Below are 25,085 nucleotides of genomic sequence, written 5' to 3' on the forward strand. Positions count from 1 at the left end.
TTAAACGTGAGTTCAAGATTAGGTCCTTTTGTAGAGTTTGTGTGCTTAAAAATTGGTACCCAAATAAATAATGCCAGGGTGTCTGTGGGGATCCTGAGGTCTTTTCTGCATGAGGGGCTGTACTAGTTTGACTGTTTTAGTTTAGGAATACATCTTTTTTCTGCACCCGATGGAGAAATGATAGCAATTACCTACTTGACAGGAAAACTGTAATGGGAAGTGCATTTGTGCTTGAGATGTTTAGAAGTTATGCCATTAGAGGCTGTTCAAGTAACAAATGTGTTTTCTGAACTGGTTTATTCCTTAGGTTTCTTTTTCTTTAGTAGAAAAAATGGATTAAAAAACAATAATTGCAAAATTTTTTTTAACCTTATGGAACCCAAGTGCAGCTACCAAAAATCTTGCCCTCTTCCATTGTCCACTGTTGTCAGAATTCCTATGCTATATTCCACTGACATATTTCTAGGAAATTGTTAGTGAAAATGTGCCATATCTCAGGGATAGAAAATGAACTTTACCAAGGTGAGCTGAAAGTAAAATTTGTGAATAGCATCTGTTGCAAAACATTTTAATCAAAACTGTTTTTTTTCTCCCTAGAAAATTACTACCTCAACATGCAAATTATCTCTTGAAATTCTGTTGGAGATGTTAATAATCTGCAAACTTTAAATAATCATGTTGTGACATTAGGAGCCATGGTAGCAACATAGAAGAGCCTGAATAGACAGGCTTAGCTTGAAAAGAGATACTGTGGTTGCTAATTATATGTAACATATAATTGCAGGGGTTTTAAATGTTGAAACCACTTAAATGGCTGTCATTTCTGATATAATGGAAAATAAATGTTTGTGTTTATGACAGTATCCTGAAAGTGAAGTCCATGGTAAATGCATTAATGACTTGCTAATGCTTACTGACAACTGAGAAACCCATTGCTTCAGAGGATTGTTAAAAATTAGTATGCCCATGAAAATGTGTGCTGCCACTTGTTCTGTAACCCAGCGGACTGGATCAGCAATCCATGAAGCTGGGCATAGCCCTTCCACTGTTACATGGAGATGGGATCCTTTTACATGATAGCTGAGGATACTTGGTTTCGTGAAGGACTGAGTTCTACCTTCTGTTTTTTTTGCTCCAAATTAATGGAAGATGACCACTTTTGTAACATCAGATAAGAAGGTAATGGTTATACTGGATCAGACCAGAGGTCCACCTTTCCTCATGTGTAATACCTCCCTGCAAGTCTGTGGTTCAGGAGCTCCCTGAGCCAGAAGTCATAGACAACGCCACCACTAGACCTGCCCTGATGTGACAGCAGGGAACTCTTCAGGGTTACTAGTGGGAATTGCTGGCTGCAATAGCCCATATATCCGTGGAGGTATGTTATGAAAATGCTCTTCCCACCTGTGCGCCTCTAGGAAGGCCCTTTGTAGGTAACAGACAACTAGATGGCTCTCCAGATCATACAGTGCGTTCTTGGAAAACACTGCTGGTTTTGCACGGCAAAATGACTTCCTCTGGGGCACCTTTAGCCTCAGGTCAGACCAAAATGAAGCTGGCTTATATTCTCCTCCTAGAGTTAGCAGAGTTACGCTGTATCAGTTTGGGTTTGTTTATGAACTTCTGCATGTGCAAGGGTCAGCCTTAAGATGGTTTGATTCTGTTGTTGTTAGATATTTCTGAATTTGCCAAGTATCATCCTCATGCTCCCTTTATAAAGCTCTATATAATGTTTTGCACCTGGTTAAATTATTGCAGCTAACATTGACAATGGGGGGGGAGGTGTGTGTGTTTGACGCTGATCAATAATGTTCATCTGAACAGCAGAGAGACCAGAATTACTGCTGTTTCTGCTGCTGTGGGCTGGATTGAGCAAGCAGAATTCTCTTTCCCAATTTACAAATCTCCACTGTCACCTTCCACATCATAATCTGGAGGACTGCATGTATGGCATAACAGCAGTGTTTTGGATATATAAACTGTATGTTTATTCCACAGGAACTACTCTGAACTGTTAGTGTGATACATTCTGACATGATATGAATTTTGTAAAAACCCTGATGTTGAGGAATCCATCAGAGCACCCTCCACACTAAAGTAAGAGTTGATATCTAATCCAGTGTTTAATGGGAGGTTTTTGGAGTCCTGTGAATTGACTTTGTAGCTTTGGGGACAAAGATATATCCAGGAGAGAATTCTTAAAGTCAGTAGAATATCATCTTCCACTGAACTACTGTAGATACTGTGCTGCATTTTTATTAAAAAAAAAAAAAAAAATCTTCTCTTGATATAGAAAGTGCTGAAACTTTCTAGCAAGTTTATTGGTGCCCATCTGATGTAGGGGGGAAGGACAGGCTCTTGTCAGATAGTATTGAGGATTCTTTTACAGGGAGAAAGAAACCAATAATACGTTAATAAAACGTAACTGCAGTGCCTGTGACATTACTTGCAATATATTCCTATAAAACCTTCAGGAAAACATTCATCAGGCCATTCAGTCAGGATCTAGCTGTCAGGCCCTATCTGGTCTTGTAGAGAATCAAACTGATAAAAATCCCCCAAAATTTTGGGTGAAAAGAAAAAGATTTTTTTTTTTTAAGCCTGCTAGGCTACTAGTAAAATTTCACAATATCTAGTACATGCAGATGGATTTTCATCAGTCACTGTATCCTTGGCAGTGCCTCTTGGTGACTATTTTTGGTTGTATGTATACGGCAGATATCATTCAGGCAAAATCATTATTCTGTTTTCTTTGGCATAAGCTGCCTATGATGTCTTACTGTTTTCTGTGGCAGCTCACAGTGCTGAAGGCACTTTGTCAAATAGCATAAAGCCAAAAGTTCAAATTCTGAATAATAGGTTTTGCCAAACTTTGGAGAGAAGATTCTAGGAGGAAAAAAGGGAATGGAAATAGATTTCTTCTCACTTAACTTCACATGCAGGTGGTCTTCCTTGTTTTTATTTTTTTCTTTTTTTCCTAAGGACAAAAATGTGTGGCTTTTGGTGCTCAAATGTGAGTGAAATAATAAATTACCCCCCCACACCCCCAAACTCTTCAAATAACACAGATGACAAAACCAAATGAAAATGCACAACGCTGAATGCACTGCTAGTAAATTTCAGATGAGAATCCGCCCCACACAGGGCCAGCTTGAAGCCTGTGCTTTGCTTGAATCCAGCTGAAGTGAGGCAGGAATTGCTGCTAGTTGCCTGCATGGCAGGGAATTTCACTTGCAGTGACAGTGCACACTGTGGGGTCTCTAAGAACAGCCTGGTGAAATGCCTGTGACAGTGGAGGAATTTTCTTCTTTTATCTCAAGATGTGTAACTCCCTTTGGCCTGATATTAAATTGGGACTCAATTCTCATTGCAAGCTCTGTGAAATAACATCGTCCTCCGTTCTTAATTGTGAACCATCTTGGGTGAATCACAGTACTAAATTCCTCAGTTTGAGGGTGTTTGGAGTAATCACTAGGGAAATGGAGGTGAGTTGGTAATCCAGGAGAGTTGAGAAACAGATGATTTGTTTTGCAAATCACAATTAAGGTAGTGTAGAGATTGGAAGGAAAGAATGATGCGGTGGGTTAAGATGGATGAGTAAGAGTGATGTTATGTCCTCATCTCTCCATCCCTGCAGGCACTTTTTTTGTCCCTAGTGTCAGGAAGCAAAGGGCTTTGAAAAATTCAAAGAGCAAGCATGATTTTGTATTAGTTATGTGGAAGTGACCTGCTTTCTTTCCTTTCTTCAAGAAGAGGAGGTGGAAAGAGCATGCTGAAGTTTGGGAAGAGTTTTGTTGCTTTTGGTTCTTCTGGAGACTGTTGGAAATAACAGTGGCTTTAAGTCATAAAAAATGAATTCATCCATATTGAAATTTAACCACCAAAGGAACAGGGCCAGTGCAGATGTATAGCTTACAGGGTTTGTCTGCAGAGCCCCTTGAACCTCATATTCTGTTGATTTGGAGAAGACTAGGAATGCCAAATAGGGAGAAAAGACATCAATTGCAATGGGGAATGGCCTTATCAGAAGTTGTGTATTGACTCAATTGTGTTGGCATTTTGCGTCATGCATTTTGCATAGCTATGCAAAAGGCTTTAACAAGAAGAAGAGTTGCTTGTCTACATTTTTAGGTCTGTCACTTCCCTACCCACTTTCTCAGCTATCTAGAAACTTTGCATCAACTGGTTTACAAGTTTCTGTTAAAATGAGAAACATCATAGTCCAGTTTTCAGAGGAAATGAAGCTTCTGCAGATGTGCTGTTTTTGTTGCCCTTGTTGGCCACTTTCAGTCAAAGCGGTAGTAGTTTCAGAAATCAGGTTTTCATACGTTTAACGGGAAGTTAATCAATTGTGAAAATAGGATGTTGGGTAAGACAGAGATGCAGATTAACTGACGATATTCACACAAAAGGAAAGCTTTATTTTTGCCTCCTTAGTCATTCCAAAGAGACCAGAGTTGGCTGGTTGATCTGGACATGCAATAGCACTAAAATAGCTGTAGTTCATGCTGTCCCTCAGCTCAGTAAGCAGGAGAAACTGGAAGTGGGGGGGAGAGAGAAGGGGACTGTTACTAGCATAGAAGAGGGAAGAAAGAAAATTGAAGGATATAAAGCAAAATAGGAAATTAGACTTAATTAATTCTGCAGCTCGGAAGCCCTTGTTTTTAATCTTCATCCTTTCTTGCATAAAGATGTACTTTGTACTTCTTGCTGTCTGTTGTTCTGATGGTATCTGTTCCCAGGGGAGCAAGCAGGAGCATTTATAAGAACTTTCTGGAGGTAATAAAAGGGAGGAGCCGGGCTCCCTCTGACTTGGTAACAAGTCTGAATTGGGACATGACTGTTTGCCACTGCTGTTAAATTGTATTTATTTCTTCTGCCGCTGAGTATTCACCATTAATTACTCCTGTAAGAAAAAAGACCAGTCTCAGACCTGCTGAAGTTTGTAGATATATGCTGACTTAACATGGACAGGTTTGTGCAGTGGTCTGTCTGGCTGTGTGTGCACTAGTGAGTAGTGAGTTACAGCAGGAGTGGATGTGCAGAGTGAAGTGATTGCTGCTGAGGACCCCATGCTCATCTCCAGATTCCTTTCAGGAGTTTTCTTTCAGGCTAACTCTCATCCAGTCCTGTAGACTGAATTCCCTTTTGTGGTTGGAACATAGTATGTGCACTTCTGAGGCATCTCTTCTGGCTTAGTTTCATGTGAAAGAAATCCTGTTGGTGTCTGGTGAGAGAAATGGGGGACTAGATGCAAGGACAGTGCAGGGATTCACTGTGGAAGCATGTTCCTGACCTGAACTGGAATGCTTTGATGCTAAGGTGCACCCTTTGAGGCCAGCTTTCATCAGTGAAAGATAAACAGCAGCAAACTGTGTGGAACTATTACTGAGGTAAAAGATGAGTGGGCAAACATCCCTTGTTATGAGCTGTACTTGTAATGGGCTTCGCTTTCTAATCCACCTCAAAAACAAGAGAGAAACTTGATACCTCAACAGTTGAGATCAGAATCTTATTCACTGCTAGGTCTTTGGTGATCATGTTTTGTTCTGCAACAATATTAATGTTATTTGGGTGAATGTCACCTGTCTTGATTATGCCCGATAACAAGGAGGCATTGTTAAAGCTAGGTCTGAGAGAGTTGAATTTTTTTCCTTCAGGGGAGGAGGGAAAAAACAAATAAACCACAGACAAAATCCTTCAAGTTCTGGCAAAATGAATAGTGAAAATTCCTGGCCAAAAAACCCAAACATCTATGTTTCATTTTCTGGCATGGAAGGGCAGTATTTAGAGAGATGCTGCAAATTGATTTAGGTGAAAATGGGGAAGGGATTTGTGGGAAGACTGGGCAGGGCTTCACTAATCCAAATTCATCATGGCCACTTCCAGAAGTGTGACATTTGACTTCAGTTTATCATTTATCCATATGGCCACTGTACTGTTCTCTCTGCTGTCATGTCTGTAGCAAGAATAACCGGAAGCTGCCACCTGGCAAGATCTTGCCTTGACAACCTCCGTGTCGAGAGAATCTCTATTCTTTCATTTTTTGTTTTCTATAGAGAGAACTGTTTCCAAAAACAACCCATGTCATTTGTAGAGTTATGTTTCTCTTCTGTTCTTTTTGTATTTGCCACTCATTGAAACTTCCCCAAGGGGAAATTTGAATTTTTTCCTTGCTTTGGGCCTTTGTAATGGTAGGCACAAGCTGATTTTTCTGAGATACGTTTCCTACCAGGGTCACTTGCAATGTTAACTTTTTTTTTTTCCAGTTTATTATTTCTTTTTTTAAGGGGTCAAGTTTGTTTTGAGGTTTGTATGGAGCAGTAACAATTTCATTAGACCAATACCTATTGGAAAGAGCAGACAAGCTTTGGAATTATGCAGCAGTTCTGTGGATCTGGATTTGTTGTATGTGCTTGATGAGTTGTATATCGGTCAACATCTGTTAGACAGGGGCCTGGATTCAGTCTTTGTTTATCCCTTCTAATCCTGTGCTCTATAGTTAGCATTGTTGTAAGGTCTCTGAAAACCCTTCATATGCCATGGGAGGGAGAAGTGAGGCTCAGTCCATGATACAAAATATTCCTGAGAATCCATCTGAGTGGATTTTGACTCTAGTCCTGACATGCTTACACCAGCAGTTGTATGCATACAACTTGTCCAGAGAGGACTGTGTGTTTTGATTTCTTGGTGGACCTTTTGGGAGCTGCCTGGCCGCTAGAGCCCTTGAGTTATGCAGGTATGTTCTATTCTGAGAAGAGTCTGCTGGTGCAGACCAAGTCAGTGAGGTAAATGTAATACAGACCCTTATCCCCATATCAGCTGGATCGTTATCCATATTACCCTTCTTTTTCCTCTTTCTTTTCATGACATTATAGACACGCGTTTGTGGCTGTCTCCTGTGGCCTTGAGGAAGGGTTTCTGAAGAAGTCTTTTAACAGGTGTCTGTTATGAGAGCTATCAATCTGTTCAGTTCACGTTTGTAGTGCAGCTTTCCTTTGGTCTGTTCCTTTGGTCTATGTTGATCTATCTTTACTGCCTTCCAATGCTTGAGCAACACTGTATGTTTTCTTGTTTTGACTCTTGAAGCCTACTCATCCTTTCCCAATACAGCCTCTGGTCGAAGCTGTCTAGCTTGCTGTCATACTTCCCATATGAGCTGCCAATAGAGCTGCCAAGGAGAGCTCAGCCCATGTTGCTCTGCTTTGGCAGGATGAACCACCCATCCCTCTGCCACATAGATCTTCCTTCCTGACATAGAGCCTTCAAAGACAGAAAAGCATGAAGAACTGGATTTTTAGACCCCAGAAAGTCTGCACCCCACAAAAATAGATGTTCTTACAGTCATCTCTCTTCATCTGCTTACTCTGCTTGACCGTTTTCATTTTCCAGTGCCTCTGAAAGTACTTGGCTTAAAAATCCCATGGTTCCTTCTCTCCTTCATGACACTGGATGAACCCATCCTCCCTGGGTTTTCAGTTTTGTTTTAAACGTTGCCTGCCATTTTCTCTCGTGCTCTCTGTTCCTTCTGCTTCCAGTTCATCTGAGTTAAAAATCAAGGTGTTGGTCTCTTATTCATCTCTTTGTTCTAATCTAGGATTTGTGTGTGTGCATGTTTCAGTGCTTGGAAATGATGGCAGCGTGATTAAAATACCAAAAAACCCAGCCATCAAATCTGCCTGTCTCTGCATTAACATTATTTATTTGAACACCCGTTTTTTTTTGTCACAGATTTTTTTTTGTTGTTGTTGTTGAATATTTGTAACAGGTGGGGGGGAATTCTCCATTTCCCTTCTGACCCCTTCCCACCTTCTTTCTATTTAGAAAATTGTGGGACCTTCGTGACAGAGTGCACTGCTGATAGATGGCTTTGTCTTCCTTGCAATGTTTAATATAATTGTGATGACTAGGAGTTGAAAGGGTTACTTGTTGACAATAGGATTTATGCTGCTTGTGATCATTCTGTCTCCGAACCTATATCTTTCTGATAATATCTGCAAGTCAGCAGACTGTAACCAATTTTTCAATTTTTCTTTCTTTGTAGGAACCATTATTTAGCAGACTGACTTTTCTGATAACATGACAGTGCCCTTATTTCATTGAAAATGACTGTTGTATTTTCATTATGTACAGAATTTAAACAGAGTTGGAAATGCTAAAGCTTGGAGGGGCTCCAGTTATAGGCAGAGCTTGATCCTTGGAAAAAAAAGCCTCGCTACCTGCCATGCAAAAGGCCACATAATACTGGACAGCCATTTGGGGAGTGGGAGACTGAAAAGGAGAGAGATTCTGTATAAATTTTTCACTCTGTGACTCCAGTTGCCTAAATAAGAAACAATGACTGGAAGTGAGGAATGTTGAGTGTTTACTGAAAACTTGTTGTTTGAAGGATAAGCTTTGATGTTAATCCACTTCAGCCCATTTGAAAGCAGGTGACAAAGCTGATATTGGAAAGAACACTGGAGAGGATTAAAGACCTAAACTGAATCTTCAGCCGGTTCTGTATCGGTGATGACGTTTCTCTTTTAATGAAAGAGATGAACAGCTGCTTTACTGCATGAGCCATCAGTTATATCTCTGCTTTCTTCTCTGGTCTTTCTCCTGTTGTTTTGTCCTCTCATTTATAGCAGGAGTAAGGGTTATTGCTAAATACCATTCACATTGATGAGCCAGATTGCTGCGAGAGCCACCTATTAGCAACATGAATTGCAGAAAAGCAGAGACACTGAAAGGGAGGAAGAATGTCTCTGTGCTTTTTCCCTTTCTGAATGTTTGCAGACATCTAATTATACTACGGTGCTTGCTGGCTTGTATCTGTGTGAGTGAAAAGGCTCTGCTATATAGTTCTGCAAAGGCTGCCGTTCTGAAGGATAAAGAAATAGATTGTTTTTGACTTGTGATCCCAGAATATCAGCTGCATGCTGGGTAAACATTTCAGTTCTAAAGCTAGGGCAATATAGGTAAACCCTGAAAGTGGTGGAAGGAAAAGAAAGGCAGTGAACCAGCAAGATAACGAAATGCGCTGTTTTGGGGGGTTGGGGTTTTTTTTGTTTGTTTGTTTTTCTTGCTATAAAAGTAAACAAATATTTTCTTCTGTGCTAGCTGGTGACCTATATCCTGTTTGGTTCATTTTGCCTTTTAAGTACCATGTTGTTTAAAGCCTAGAAGGTGTCCTCTCTTCTTTGGAGTTTTGTGCCTTTTAACACGAGTGAGAATTTGGGCAAAAGTGATCTTCAGAGTGGAGAACAGGTTTTAGGAGTCTTATGAGCAGCAGCATTAGTGTCTGACTGTCTAGTTAAGTTAAAGTACGTTCATTGACTAAAATGATTCTCTCAAGCTATCTACATGCATTTTTTTATTAATGTAATTTTTTCTCCTTTAAGCCTGGAGCAGATGTGAGCATTCCACTGGGTTAATATGAGTCTGTCTGTACTTCCAGCTGGCCTGCGCAGATTCAGTGGTGCTCAGTGGCACATGCAGAACATCCTCAATGACTCGGTGGAGAGCTCCGATGATGAATTCTTCGATGCACGAGGTCAGTTCAAGTTTTTGTCCTCCTCTCCCCATTCTTCCCCCAGTTTTGCAGCAAGCAACTAAGCCCCTTTGGGGATGGACTGACAACATTGTCATCATCAGGCTCATATGTGTGTGTCTGTGTGGAGAGGGAATCAGATCTTCTCTCAAGGATTTCTGAGTGGGCCTAAATTTACTGGAAATGGGGGAGGTACTGGGGAGGAGGAGTGAGGTGCACACGAGCTGTATCTGGCACCAGAAGCAGCATGGCTACAGCAGCACAGAGCTTTGTGGCAACTCTTGGACCCCCCTTGCTTACAGCTGACATAGTATATGACATTACTGTCAGAAGTGCTTTCGTTTACGGTTCCTGATGAAGGCCAAGAGTATTTGTGCGACTGGCTAACTCTTAAAATTCAGGCCACAGAATTTCCCCTCTGACAAAACTTCCACTGAGGTAACTGGGAGCTCTGCTTGTTCAGAAAGAACTAAAATCTGAATGCCTGGATTCAACAGGTCAATCCAAAATGCTATGTTACCCATGACATCTATGACTCTGAACAGATCCTGAATCTGGGCAACATCCTTAGCATGACAGGTTTTATTTTGAAGCAGAGCTAAAGTTTGTAGGTTCTGTGAATGCGCAAGGATGTGTGTGTGGGGGTCTCTGTTTTTGGTTTTGTTTGTGGGAGCAAAACCTCATGCTTTTTCTGAACTTAATGTATTTGCTTTTCTGCAGAGAATAACCGGTAGGGGAGGACTAATTCTGCTGCTGCTGTGAAATCCAGCTGTAGGATCTTTCATAGTGTGAGCTATTGAGATCAAATGGAGCTGTTTTTATGTCCTCATGTTACCGGGAATTCAGTGGTGAAGAATGATGGAATAAACTTGCTGAACGTCCTTTGGCTTTTGTAGCAAACTGGGATTATGAATTACAGAGAAATCTCTGATCAAAAGGGGACGGATTTTTTCCACCCCTTAATATGTAATATTTGCTTGGATTTAGATGTGCTCTTTAGTTGCTTTGGGTAACAGCACACTCGGCGCACTCTGACTTTTAAGTGCAAAACATTTGATGCTTCACAAAGGAAATAGATATCTTACTTCAAACAGCTAAAATTGTCATTAAATTTCTCCATTTGTTTATATTTACAGCAGAGAGAGAAAGTCACCTCCCTTCCCAACACTGCTATTCTCCTTGAAAAAGGCCTGATTCTGAACAAATTAATTTTGGTTTATGGGGCTGCATTGGCTTCAGTCTCACTGCGTGCTGTTTGGATGTCTGGAGATTCATGGGTGTGTTGTAAAAGGCACTTGGTGCTTTTAGGGCAGTATTTGGGATTAAATGTCTGTTGTCTTGCAGTGAACTTCCATTTTTCAAAACGTTTTCATTTCCTGTGTCGGGGGGATTGTTGCAGAATTAGTCAGTGTTCATTAGAGTGCCATCTCTTGGGTTTTCATGCTGGCATATGCTTTTTTGAAAGTCAACGTGAAGGAGATGGTAGTCTATGGGAAATAGTGCTGGAAAGGAAGTGCCATACGGTAGGGGGGTTAGCAAACTGAGGAAAAAGGAGCAGCTTTGTGTTCTGAATGCTTGTGAGGATAGCTCTGAAGGAAGTGCAAGTTGCTGCATTATAGTGATCTCACTCCATTGGGGGAAAATCCCAAGTATCTGAATCAACTTCACTGATAAATCCCTGGTTTATTTCTGTGAGCCTGGGATTGCAGTATTTTGTTTTCCTACACAAGCTGTTTCTACAGAGGCTTAATTAATAATAATCAAATTGTTACTGTGTATTAATAGGTACAGGTTTTGTATCCCAGATGCCTAGACTTCAATTTCTCTGCCTTGTGTCTTTGACAATGATGGTAACTATATGATGGTAAACCATGTAGTTTCCATTTTCCTTTCTGGGAATCGTCTACTGTAGCTGTAAAATATTTGACAAATTGAAACTTGAAAGACAAGCTGCTTGCTTGAGAGTTGGATTTTTCGGTTTCAGTAGGCAAAAACTGTAAACAAGGACAAAAAAGTATTCAAAATAAAACTGAATTTAAAAGCTTGGCATAACGTTCTGTCCTTGCCTAGAACACTACAGCCATCGACTGAAATCAGGCAGTTCTTAATGGAGATGGATATTTGAATAATAACGTTCTGAAAGTCATATAATTTGTGTTCAGCTGATCAGGTATAGTAAGGTGAAATTGTTTGGCTTGGTTTATTCAGGAGGCCCCCTCTGTCTCTAGAATCTGTGAAATTGACTGTGGGCTTCATGTTGTCTCGGAAGGTACAGAAACTTGTTTGCATCCTGTTGAATTACCACAGCTAAAAATGAGTCCCTGGATGTAGAAGCATGCTACAGCCAATATGCAGAAAAAGGACTGCATGTATTTTCTGATTTCATTTGAAGGGAGTTGCTCTCTGTGTGTCTCAGCCTGTATTACTGAAGCGTGTATTCTGCTCAGAGGCTTTCCCAAGTCTGACATACATGCATCATATCTCAGGTTTCTTTCCTGTTCCTATGCAATTAGGCTTACAGTAATAACTACCTGGCTGTTGTAGAGGATTTTCTATGTGCAAATCAAGAAGCAATTCACAAAGGATTAAAGAACTAAGCAATTCAGAAAGGTAAATAATATAAGGGATTTTTTCAGATGTACAGGTAGACTGAGGCACAAAGCCTGGCTGTATCTTGTCTGATGTCACAGTGCAAGCTCCTGCCCAGGCTGGAATTGCCTCAGATTTTCCACACTTCTGAGTTGGGCTTAAGCAAGGCATCAAAGACCAGTTTGAGAGCTCTGAGTGGAAGAGCTCTGTGTGTGTATGTGTGTATGCATGAGTGCATGTTTTAGAAAATACATTGCAGGACAGCCATTATTTTCTTCTTATTCTGTAGCAAAACGTAGTCTGAAAGAGACTTCTAACACATAGGGATGTTCTAGCTGTTTATGCAGAGAGAGGAAAGAATTCAGACATTATAAGCTGATTTGTCCCATGCTGTCTGTTATTTTTAATGTCAGTGGATAGGCATAAAGAGGCTGTGGTCAATACTTGGATGATCCTTGCTCTTAGGTTTTTTTTCAGATGGATGCTTTAATATTTTGGAAGTCTAACATCATATTATCAGTGTTGTAAATCGTCATAGTTACAATGCTGTTGTGGATGTATAAGATGTTGGGGGAGAGGGTGTATGTGGTGCATGTGTGTTGATATATTTTTTATGTTTTTCTAACCATAAGAATAGCAGCTAGGTTTTTGTCTTCTGGATGCAAAAGCAAAATCGCAAGATATTTGTATTATGTCTCCTTAAAATCTATGCCATTAAAATCTCCTAAGTCTGTGGAAGGCCCCTTGCCATTGGAGAACTAATAAGCAATAAATTAATTCAGTGGTACAGAAAAGCTTTTTACATTCCTGGTGATCAAGTCTTCAAGGTTGGTTTGGCTTTGCTTGTCAGGAGGAAATCTATTCTATTGGGAAGCGGCTTTAGCTACAGCAGAATTGCCTGAATCTATTGACTGTGGTGTAATGTGGTATTAGTGATGCCTTGTGACACACAGGAAAATCAGTGGTGAAGATGCTTTGCACAGCAAATACTTGAAGTGAAGTGAAAGTGTTTTACACTGGGGATGGCTATCACTGTAGGTAGAAAACACAATGTTAAGTAAGCTGATGACCACTGTACTTAAGTTTGACTTGTTGCATCTCTCTTGGTGCTTAGTCCACAGGACTGACTATGGGAGTTGGTGCTGAATATTGTTGCTTGAAAGCGTAGGTCTGAATATGCAAGTATTTGAATGCACAGCTACTCCAAGCCTCATTTAAAGAGTTTCATTTTCTAGTTGTAAGTGATAAGTAATCACTTTCACTGATTACTTATCACAGTTTTAAGCTTTGTAAACTGTATATTCTCACCTGTGAAACTTTTGTCTTCAGTTAACCTGGCCTGCCTGTGGGCTGGCTAACAGAGCCCTTCTGAGAAGTGTATTGAATATTTGACCCTTCAAGCACGATAGATTGCAGTGCTGTTTAGGAAAGGTAAATTCTGTTGACCACACTGGCTTCACAACCTTGGAGAAAAGCGTTAAACGTTTTCTGAGCAATAAGGAGAGAAGAATCCTAGCTACAGTCATACTGAAACAAGACTCTACCTGTAACAGTAGTGTGAGGTTCCCTGCAAAAAAATGTGTCCTGGCATTCTCAGACTGACAGCTGGGTTATAGCATGATTTTAAAGTGGTGCTGCAGGCTATGTAGGTGTGTGGCTTATGAAATGCAGCTTTTCTAGACTGATTTTGAGAGAAAGTGATTTCTAATACAAATCTCCAAATCCTATTCCATAGGAAAACTGGAGAAATCAAAATGCAATGTCTTAGATCAGTGTTTGAGATGCACTTTCTCGTTTCTCAAATCTCAAATTCACAAAGAAAATGTCTTGCAGCAAAGAAGTTGTCAGAAGAGGTACAGGCAGAGCCCATAGCTGCTGTGTGTCAGGAGAGCTCTGAGAATGAGTGGATATGCACTGATTCAGGCAGCTGCTTAATCCATAGAGAAGGAAGGAAAAAAAAACTGCCAAAAACTAATCCCATGCTTAGTTGTCAGAGAGGCAGCTCCCTGCCCCCCCTGCCCTTGCACTTTGTGCTGACAGAAATTGAGAGGAACAAAAAGAAACAAATTAGTCCAATTAAGAGAAGACTCTGGCCGTGTATTTCTGTTTAAAATGAGTAACATACAATATGCTATATTCGCTCAGAACCATTTAAAGGAGTGTGTCTTGTCCTTGTATTTCAGTCCCTTGGGACATATCTCATTATTTTTAATAACTTCATATGGTCTTGGGGAGTGTGGCAATTAAATAGAAGGTTCTTCGCTGGAAGAAAAGAACGTTGATGCGCTTAGCAGTGGATTTTTACACCTGAGACTGAGTTTTGAGACTTTTTTTTTTGGACATCATGGATACATAATCTATCACTCTATATTAAACCCCCTTAACTGAAGGAAGAGCGAGGCTAGAATTGCTAATCTGCTTGGATGGTAAAAGTTACAAACAGTGATATAAACCAGAAAAGCAGTATCACTGCTGGAAATAAGTCTCTTCACTGAATATATTTGCATTTAAAAGACTGATTTCAGGTTTGTTTACATTTTATAAAGCTGTGACACGCAAGAATAAATGTGTGTGTGCAGAAGATGAGGGATTGCTGGAGAAGTTCAGTACATTCTCATCTAATGCGTTTTCTTAAATTTTTTCCTTCTGGCCCTGAATAGGGATTTTTGCTTTTCCTGTGTTCACTTTATGCTCCTGTGTTTGACTCCAGCACAGTAGTCTTGCTGCTGTTTCCTTAAGTGTCAGACTCGGCTACGCCTACTTTGCAGAGGTACCTGCAGTCCTATAGTTTTGCTGCCCTCAGAAGTTGCAGGAGCTCATGTCCATGCTGTGAGAGAGTCTGGATATCGTTTTGGTTTGCTGACTGAGCTGTGACCTCGCTAAATGATAAACGGTGCGGAAGTTTTGGGGGAAGTGGCAGCCTTTGGACTAAGATACCTCTGACTTGGAGCCCAGGTAGGAGCTTAGATGCTCAGGTCTGTGGTCTGTACTGACTGTCCCCAGGGACATCCCTTACAGCTGAATCATTTTCCTCAGGTCTGTTGTCACACAAGTCATTTTGGTACCATTCTTTTTTTTCAATGCGTTGTCTGTTGTCTTATTTACATTTTGAGGTGGAATTTATTTTGCCTGTATCAAAGCTCTAGATTGGAGAAGACGTTACTAAGTGGGAGATGTTATTGTGGAACAGAAAATCCCCCCAGGGATCACAGAAATGTGTTCTGTAATGTACAAGGCATCATAGAAATCTGACTCTGGCAGTAAGGACGGGCAGGAGGAAATATCAGAGTATGAAAAAGAACCAGTTTACAGTGTTTCTGGTGAGCAAATACTGTGGTCTCTGTTTCCTGTGCTGCTGCTTATAGCTGATTTTCAGTCCTTGTGTTGTGCTTTGCTTTCTGACTGATTTCAGCCATATGATAAAATGCATGTAGCACTGCCTGAAATAAATTCTAATTTGTTACCTGTGGTGAGAAGCTCAGCATAGATGTTCTTGCTGTCTCATGTCTCTTTGTTCCTTGTTTTGCTGCTGTGGTGGTGATATGGTGTGAAAGGTCCTTCTTTTTTGCTTTTTTTTCCTCTAGTTTCTTTTTACAAGAGCTTTACCGTAATTGTGTTTAACCATAGGCTGAAGAGGAAATTGAAGTTTTGCATTGGAAAGAGAATGTTTGGAGCAGTACTGCAGTTTCGGGAGTAACATGTCAAAAGCATCACAACAGTAGGGTGCCTTCCCCCCCCACTGCTCTACAGGAAGACTGAGTCAGGCTGAGTCAGGTTTGTTAGCTTAAAGATACTCTGGACTTTGCTTTTGACAGGACAAGACTTGAGTTCTTGTTTTTAAACTGTAGTTTTGTTGTGTAAGTATATGCCTCTGACCCACACATTTTACTCAGTTCTCCTCTTAAAGGAAATATCCATGTTTGAAAGGGTTTGTAATAATATAGAGACATTTCTATCTTGAGAATATTAACAGCTTGTAAGCTTTTCTATTCAGTACAGACTAAGTTGAACAACTTTTGAGATGCTTTAGCATATATTCTACCAGATTGGTAAGCTCCTGCTAGACTAAACTGCAGCCAATATTTTATCAATTATTCTGAATATTAGGTAAGCCTAGCTCTTGTTCTCCATTGTCCCCTCCTATTCTAGATTTCCCTTAAGATAACTACTTGGGGGTAAGGTAGTTGTAACTTGGACAGTCAAAGGAAAAAAAAGTTGTAGTGGAAAAATGGTATAAAATTCCAGGCAGTAACAAGAGCTGAAAGGAATCACCAGGACTGTTTTGCCATTGTTATAAGCTCTCTCAGTTTTTCTTGATGTCTTGCTACTGTGGGATTGCTGCACTGTTTGTTTTGACTTCTGCTCAGGTTAAATGACTCTGCTTTACCCATTTCTACATGCTTCATGGTCTGAAAGCCTGCACTCAATCCTGCTTTTCCCCATGTCTGGAAAGCAGGAAAAGAACTCCAGCTACTGAAAAATGTTGCTGAGTTCACACCAAAGGGCAGATGGACAGTTGCTGCCCAGCAGGACAATGAAGCATAAAATACAATGATGGGTGGGGTTGTCTTTGGGCAGGAGAACTGTGTGCCGTGTACCCATTATTTCTTCCTGATGTGTATTTTTTGGATGAAAGCTGCATTGAGTTGAAAATAGGCTAGCTGGGGCTTCCGGAGGGGACGTAAATCTGTGTACTGCCACAAGCTGCTGTTGTATGCTACTGCAAGGCACTAGGGCTGGTGTCTGTTATGATTCCAGTAAGAAAGGCACTCGGACTCTGTAAAGTATCACTTAAAATGTCATTTATTGGAGTGAGCGCTATAAGGAAAAACAGAATAGTATAGTAAATCTTATAGTTAATCCCTTCAGATGCTGAGAACCCTGAGTTGTGCAGCATCGGAAGAGCCTCCAGTCAGGGCAGAGCTTGCTGTGCAGATCCCATCCATTGAAAAGTTTACTGGCATTTTGCTCTTTAGAGCTCATAGGATTTTCTTAGAAGAAAATAATTCTATTCGTCACTTCAACTGTCAAACAAAAGGATGTTCACATGAGAACTTGCTGCTTCACCTTAAGATAAAGACAAGGACACACAGGTGGTGTAATTGGCAGTACCAAGTGGGAGCTGCCTGCAGGCTCCTTCATTACTATCAACCCACTAAGTTTATCTGGCCAAGCTGTACAAGCATCCTAGCACAGTGTCTGCTCAGTTTATCCATTACGTTGGTCACTAACTCCTCGATACACAGAAGACAATAGTCTTCTGGTTAGGATCACTACAGATGTCACAAACGATGAACATCTGCCAGCTGCTGTCAGGTAGATTACAAAAAAGAGACTCCGAAGTGCTTGCAAGCTGTTGATGTGAAGGGGAAGTTTTGTGCCTTCTTGACAAGGAGCAGACTGTAGGCTTTCGTATAGGGTACTGCTCTAAATGGGGTCAATGATGTGAAATTGTTATAATTTCATCATATTTCTAGGGCTATGACTTAAAGAAGAGCAAAGTTGAGGGAAGAATTTCATGTACTCATATGTGTATTTTCCAGTATGTGAATAAACAATAAAACCCTCTAAGAACCCCCTTTTAAGCTCCCAAGTGTTTGTTGTTTAGCAAACATCTCTTTCTAGTAGTCCTTGATCCTTGGAATTTCTCTTTAAACAGTTCTCTCCGGCTGATAGTTAGCCCCTGAGAGTATGAAGGAAAAGTTGCTAATGAGGAGAGATTTCGGCAGCATGTACTGACATTGCAGAGTGATTGTCTTTGCTAGTCAGGACCACTAAAACATGGCATGTTTATGACTCCACTCCAGATGCCTGGTGGTATAAATTGCAGCCAGATGTAGCCATGAGAGAAGTATAACTTGGTTTTACCAGCAGGAGATCTAAGAAGTAAAATGAGAGCAGGAAACTGGCCAAAGGTAGTCTCAGTTTGGAGTCATGTCTAAAGCAGATGATTGTAGAAGTTGCCATTTCTTGTAGCCAGGGAAAAAACACAATGCTAAAGGATGCACGTGAGTTAAGAAGATAACCTGTTCTGTTTGGCAATACATCCCTACATCCTAGTTCATCCTGTTTCTTTGTTCATCCCTTATTTGTACGATGACTCTTTTGAGGGAAATGTGTTATGACCTTGGTTGTGAAATAGATCTGGTTTTTAAAAGTGCAGAGGGCTGATGAGCACCCAGAGGGAGGTGAGGGCCATGGAGGGAGAGGGCTGAGGTGGAAATAGGTGATATTGCTGCTGGAGATCACCCTGACGATCACCCAAGCAAGATTGTGTGCTGGGTGCCAGGTCTTGCTAGTTCTGGATACTGAACTCTGTGGCAGTCTCTACAGAGGGAGCTGACAGGTTGAGGCCTATTTCTCTGCTTCATAGCATCATTATGACAGCACTGTAACATTCACAAAGTTTATTTTTAACAGGAGTTGCTTCAGGTACTGGTTTTCTCCTCAAAACTTCTGAGGTTGGTGCTTTAATTTCAGAGAAGGAACACAGACTGACAATATAAAAGCATAAATGTGGAGTTAATGATTCCATTGAAGCATATAACAATAATGCTGTATTACCATATTACTTTATAGGTGATGATTAGATTATTTGATTCAGACTGCTTAAGATTATTTTTTCTGATGCAAAGTAATCCTGGATGGAAATCAAATTTTGTAATTTAGATAACAAGAAAAGCCTTTTAAGGAAGAGTAAAAATTAATTGGCTCCAGGTTTTGAGAGAATATTACAGGCAATCAGCTATAGCTCTATAAAGGAGTAAACTCTATTTTAGTACAAAAAACTAGAGGCAGATTTTGCAGATTTTTTTAAATTTACGGTTCCTTTGTTCTAGTGTGCTTGAATATTTTAAAGTGCAATATAGTTTGGTTAGAAATACTGAGTATCATCTATTAAAAAGAAAAAGCCTCAAACAGATGAAAAACAAAGTCAGGGTTTGGGATTTTAATAATTTGAAGCAAATAAATGAAGAGGATTGCTAAAATTGTGATAGAAACATTATTGACATTTGTGAGCCATGGGGAAATACTAAGCCTGGTAACAATACAAATACTGGGAGTTTCAATTTCAAATTACTCAATGAGATAGTATTATTTTTGGTCTGTGTTTACTATGGCAGTTTATACAAGCAGTTTCTACTTCTGTTTGTGCTTTCTGCTTCAAACTTGAAGAAAGCCCAAATATCTATTGGGACTTTTGTCAGCTTTATCAGATGACCAAATAACACAAATCACCTTTCCCCAAACACGTGACTTGCTTCTAGAGAGCACTGTCCTGAGACTGTGGCTCTTCACTACAACAGCTTTTGCTTTAGTTTGCTTTAGCATTGGGCTTAGAGCCGGAACCTTGGATACCGTTCCAAACTCCGCCACTGGCTGCTAAAGAAATAATGGAAAGAATTTTAAAATTGGTAGGGCTATTTAGTTTTTTTCCTTTGTAGCATTTCTGGTGACATATCTCTACATTATAACTGAGGAAACAAGCTCAAAGTTGCATTTACAGTGTAAATGTACACAGCACAGAAGAACTGTGTTCTATGGTTTTATTTTGGATTGTTTTGGTAGAATAAATAGTAATATAACTCTCAACCTGTTTTCTTCTACCTTCAGAACTGAAGCCTGATTATCTAAGGGCATTTTTGTCTTTGACATTAGGGACTAGATTTATGCTTTGCCAGGTGTAACCAACAGACCACAAGAGCTGCCTCCTTTACTTTGATATCCAGGAGCTCAATGGCCTGGTCTTGCCATCTCTCATTTTACTTAAATGTCAGCAGCCAGTGCAGGAAGGGGCTCCAGGCAAAGGCTTTGGTTGCGGAGTTGGCCGCAAGAGGTGCAGTGTGTCCGTGGGGCAGTTCGGTCGGCTTTGAGGGCAGCACCGCCAGGCTCCCCAGAGCCACCCTCTGGATCCTTTCCTCCCTCCCCACAGAACTTCAAATAAATCAACCTGTGTGAGAGAAAATGACAAAAAAATGAGCAAAACACTATTTTCGATGGTTGGGTGGATGTGTTTTTATTTATTTTATTTTAATTTTAACCTCAGGGAGCAGCTGAGATTATATGAAATCCAGTACAGACTTTGCTGGATTGTTCTCAGCTTCTTTGATAAATATGACAAATGGCCCTCATTACTGTTTGTTTCTGCAAAATGTAAAACTTAGGGGGGAGATCAGGTATGGTGACAACTGTGAAGCAACTTAAAAACCCTAATTTTGATCTCCATTTTCATCCACTCCCAATACCAAGATCTCTTTAAATGCTTTATACCCTCAGAGGTCAACTGCAAGGCCTGGCTGTCATTGTATGTTCAAGAATTTCACTTTATATATGCATATATGTGTGTATAGATAGATTTATGTCTATCTATACACACACACACACACACACACACACACGCACTTGAAAAGTTTAATTTGATTATTTCAGTATGAAATATTCTGGCCAAATTCTGCTCTGTTTACTCCTGTAATAAAGCCTTTGTCTCAACAGCAGGCAGTAAGAGAGGGCAGATTTTGGCCCATTTGCTGAATCAGTACCTCAGCAAGTAAAGAACCCTCTTTGTTTATTTTGCATTGCTTTTTTTTATGTACTCACCCTAGATACAGAGACCATTCTGGCTGTACACAGCTAGGCCAAAATGTTTTTAGTAAGTTCATTCAGAAAGGACTAATGCACCCTTCTTCCCAAACAGCTGGTAAATCAAAGGAAAATGTTTTCATACAGCTTTCTAAGCCTGGTGTTTTTTTTTTTGTTTTGTTTTGTTTTGTTTTTTTTTAAGCAACATCTGCAACATATCATTTTGTTGGTGCTTCTGGCTCCAAGCTCTTCCCCCCACCCCCTTCCTGGATAAGATCCCAATAAAAGAATAAGCCTATTTACAGACCTGATTCTCTGCACTATGGAGCTGGTGCCATTCCAGGATGTCTTTGTGTCTCTACACGAAAGTTTAAAGCCTTATAGAGCACAGATGGCTTTTGATGAAAAGAAAAAACATGCTTGAAATGTCTATAAACTGGTCTGTGAGTCCATTCCTCCCCCCTTTTTAAATGTGCCGAAATCAGAATTTTAGGATATTGAAATCTACTAGCTAATATTTATGGTTTAATGTGACCTTTACCGAAATAATTTCACTTTAGGCCAATCTAAAGTAGGAAAATGTTATTTTGATTACAGGCTAAAATTGTGATACATAATAAGCTTTAAAATGTTTGCAGTTATAAGACACCTTTATAGCTGTACTTCCAGGCTGAAATGAAATGTTGAAGTGCCCCTATATAACTGATAAAAGTCCTGAAATATGGACTGAGGTTTCCCTTATGTCTTGGAAAGTGCTGGTTCTCCTGCCCTTATAGTTTATTGACTGTTGTGGGCTATTTTGATTACTCTATGTATTAGTATAGCTTACTTTGTTTCTTGAAGCAATGTAAGTATATAATCAGTAAATATTATACTAATATAATTACATGCGTGCTAGGTAGAATTACTGCTTTAATGGCATTATTACAGCATTTTCACACATATGACAAACAGGAAATCAGGATTTTAGATGCACATTGGTAAAATTTGCACTGCTACTAAACTACAGGGTGTTGGGGGGTTTTCTTGTTTTTTTAGAGGTAACTGAATTGTACAAGTAGAAGTGTAGTGTTTGTATTCCTGTATCAATTGGGAGATTTGGAAGAAAAAAAGACCATTCCTTTTCAAAAAGTTTACAGTGATACTAACACTAGCAAGCTGTGTCATTTACGGTGTATATCCCCTGAAGCATTTCTGCTCTACCCAGGCTGGTAAGAAAGAGACTATTCCTACTCTCCTGAGCTTACAGCCTATTAATTGCTTTTTAGGGCTGTTGTAAAGATTAAACATAAACACACTTCCATGACTTCTTGGTCAGAAAATGGCTCTTGTCACAGGAATTTTCAGGTAAATTATCCATTTCAAGAGAAAAAATACAGGTTAGCTCTTTAACACTGGAAGTATTTTTAGGTTTTAGAAACTGAAGAATGAGAACTGTGGGTTGGGCAAAACTGGTAGGTTGTGTGAAATTTTTGTCAGCTGCTAGAAAAAACAAAGGTGTCCATTATTATTTAAGGTTTTTTTTAATCTTGATTCTGCAATGTTTGCAAAACAAAAAAAAATTTTTCTGAAAACTTATTTGCAGGAAGAGAGAGACTATCTGACTAGTTCTGCTTCTTGATATTAAACATTCAGTAGAGTAATTTGCTCTTAAATTTATCTTTAAGTGCTGTGTTCAAGGTAAGAGCAAAAATTTGTGCAGTCCTTTCTTTCCCCTGGTTTTCCTGCACACAACACACACAGCATGTGCATACAGTGCAGGGTGAATTGTTAAGCAGGAAGACTTCCTAGAGTCCTGTGTATACTAACCTGTTCTATATTCCCATTAGGGATCATAACGACCTGCTTATTTCTCTGATAATTACTAACACTAATCCTCTTTGTTCTCTTGTTTGTCACTGCAATTTATTCCATTCTCCTTTTTCCTCCTACAGAAGAAGTGGTGGAAGGAAAAAGTGCCATTCTCATAGGCATGAGCCAGTGGAACTCAAATGACCTTGTTGAGCAGATAGAAACAATCGGGAAGCTGGAAGAAAATCAAGGTAATGTTTAGCTTGCCTTGCATATTATTTTAAAGTTAACAAGAAAATCTGACAACTAAAGCAATGTCATCTGATTTTTTTATTAAAATACTCAATAGAAATACCATTTACAGTATCCCATAGCTAAAAGATGTACAGTGATATTTTAGTACTGAAAAATGAATTACAATAATCTAGTTTCTATTCCAGGAAGAATCTTCTTCTCTGGCGGACCAGGTAATATCGTAGATTAATTGACTTCAGTGGGACTGTACCAGACTCGGAGCTCAACAGCTGTGAGACAGATTACAGGACCAGCACCAGTGTTTTGTATATTTCCTGTAGTCAACATATACAAGAGGCTTTTTGGTCATTGTCACTGAGTTATTTTGCTACTCAGAGTCAGTCTCTGGTACTTCTACACTGTAAAGTTCTCTTTAAAGTCAGCAAATCCCTATCTGGAATTTTGAAAGGGACCCATATTTTCTGGAGTATTTTGGGCCAGCATTAAGCAACCAGTTAAGTAACTATTTGCCACTGAAATGAGTGGGAAATGGGCACTGGTATACCAGTAATAATCTAGGACCTACACCAAGAGCCTAAGCAGTCTGCCTTTAATTGTCCCTTTGGCTCCTAGATTACATAATCATGTGAAAATGAAAATTACCTCATTGACTTTTGGAGAGGGAGGGACTTAACTTCCTTGTTCACCTGTGGTATGGGGCCCGTGTATGATGGTACTGGCTAATAAATCTAGCTTTTTTTAAGAATTTGATTTATTTGCCCATATTAAGAACCCTTTTAGAATGCTTGGCTTTATTTTGCTACAGGTAGCTAATCCTGCAGATAACTATAAACTGGACTGTTTTAGAATACATGTACAGAAGTAATATTGAAATCACAGATTTCTTCATTCGTTACCATCAGAATTTTTTTTATTCTGCTAGTATTTAAGTGACAGGTTGACACCAGTCCAGACAGTGTATTTACAATTGTTAAAGGTTAATTAGAGAAGAAAAAAAGTTTTGTTTTACATCTGCTCTTAACGATGATATTGAGTGCTTCCTTATGTTGCTTGGTAACTTCATTTGGAGTCAGAGTTTCAATGGGGTTTCATAAGAGAGATGTTGTAAATATGCCTTTTTTTCTGTTACGAAGTAGCAAGAAAAGTTAATCTAGTATTGTATCAAGTGTGAGTTAATTTTTTGAATGACTTATCAAGAACAGATTATCCTGGACTTCTTGCAGATATTTCTGTATTTCTTCCAGCTCTGGCAAAGTTTTAGTATGCTTACTTTAGGATTCATTATACGAGGATGGGTTTGTTGGTTTTTTTGGTAGTGCCCCTTGTGTTGGACACTAAGGAAAAAGTTGCAAGAGACTAAAGGGTTTCTGCTATTAAGGAACAAGGCTGATAAAAGAGGAGTAGCTGAAACAAAGAGAATGTGAGACCTAGGGTTGCATGGAAGATCTATGCAGAACTAAATGGAAAAAAATGTTCCCTGAATTGTAGTCTACTCTTCTTCATGCAAAGGTTTTCTATTTTTGAGGGTTCTCGTCTGTTCACTATCTTTCCTTTATTTTTATTCACGTGTGACTGCTAGAAGAGGCTTTAGAGCCTGTGTACTCATCTAAAAAGCATTTGCTGAATTGACCAATGTGTAAGATGCATCTACATTCTGATATTACTTCATACTGTGGCTACAAGTTTTTAGGTTGGTGTTAGTTGTGCTGGAATACCTAATTCCTGCCCTTTCTTGGGCAGAGATGCCAGGCAAAGACTTAAGTCAGTAAGAACTGGACTAGCATGTGCCTGAGCCAATATTATGTGTGCAATGGCCACTTATGTCAGAATGTAATTTCACTGCTTCAGCAATGCAAAGGAAAATAGAGTATTGGCTGTAATGCACACTGCCCGTTAGGAATTTTTCCTGATTGAACCCCTCCTAAATCCATCAGGTTTCTAAATAGACCAGGTATTTACATGCATTTCTTTCTTTTCTCTCCCACTTCATACTCTCAGAATCAGTCTTATTAATGCTATGTATTGATTTTCCTCTGCATGTGCCCATCTCAGTCTCTCTTCATGGAAGTATCTTCCAAATGCTGATGGATCTTATCGCAGTGTTTTGATGCAGATAATTATAGAGTACTTTTGTTAGAGCCTAACGAGACTGAATGGTGTTACTGATTCAGCGATTTTTTTATAAAGCACTGTGATTAGCAACCATCAGATACAAAATGATGAAGGCAAAGTGTAGAGGAGGAGGATGTTTGGAGGAAGACTATATTGTCTTCTGTCATTCACCATAGTAGAAAGGTATTTCAGGCTTAGCCTAAGGGTTTATAGTCAAATACTAACA

The 25,085-nt window shown here is 39.7% G+C and overlaps 1 protein-coding gene across 4 annotated transcripts in view; it reads left to right on the forward strand.

Moving 5' to 3' along the window:
* The window catches only part of PITPNM3 (PITPNM family member 3), a 148,923-nt gene that overhangs the window by 30,554 nt on the left and 93,284 nt on the right, over positions 1 to 25,085 (forward strand). For 3 of the 4 annotated variants that reach the window (XM_067309434.1, XM_067309435.1, XM_067309436.1), the window contains 2 exons: positions 9,440 to 9,535; positions 22,636 to 22,743. In XM_067309434.1, the coding sequence (XP_067165535.1) occupies positions 9,440 to 9,535; positions 22,636 to 22,743 (204 nt within the window). Of the gene's footprint in view, positions 1 to 9,417; positions 9,536 to 22,635; positions 22,744 to 25,085 lie in introns of those variants that run through there. The other variant, XM_067309437.1, reaches the window with a different exon arrangement.

The sequence above is a fragment of the Apteryx mantelli genome, chromosome 22 (genome assembly GCF_036417845.1).
Source record: "Apteryx mantelli isolate bAptMan1 chromosome 22, bAptMan1.hap1, whole genome shotgun sequence".
Taxonomy (NCBI): domain Eukaryota; kingdom Metazoa; phylum Chordata; class Aves; order Apterygiformes; family Apterygidae; genus Apteryx; species Apteryx mantelli.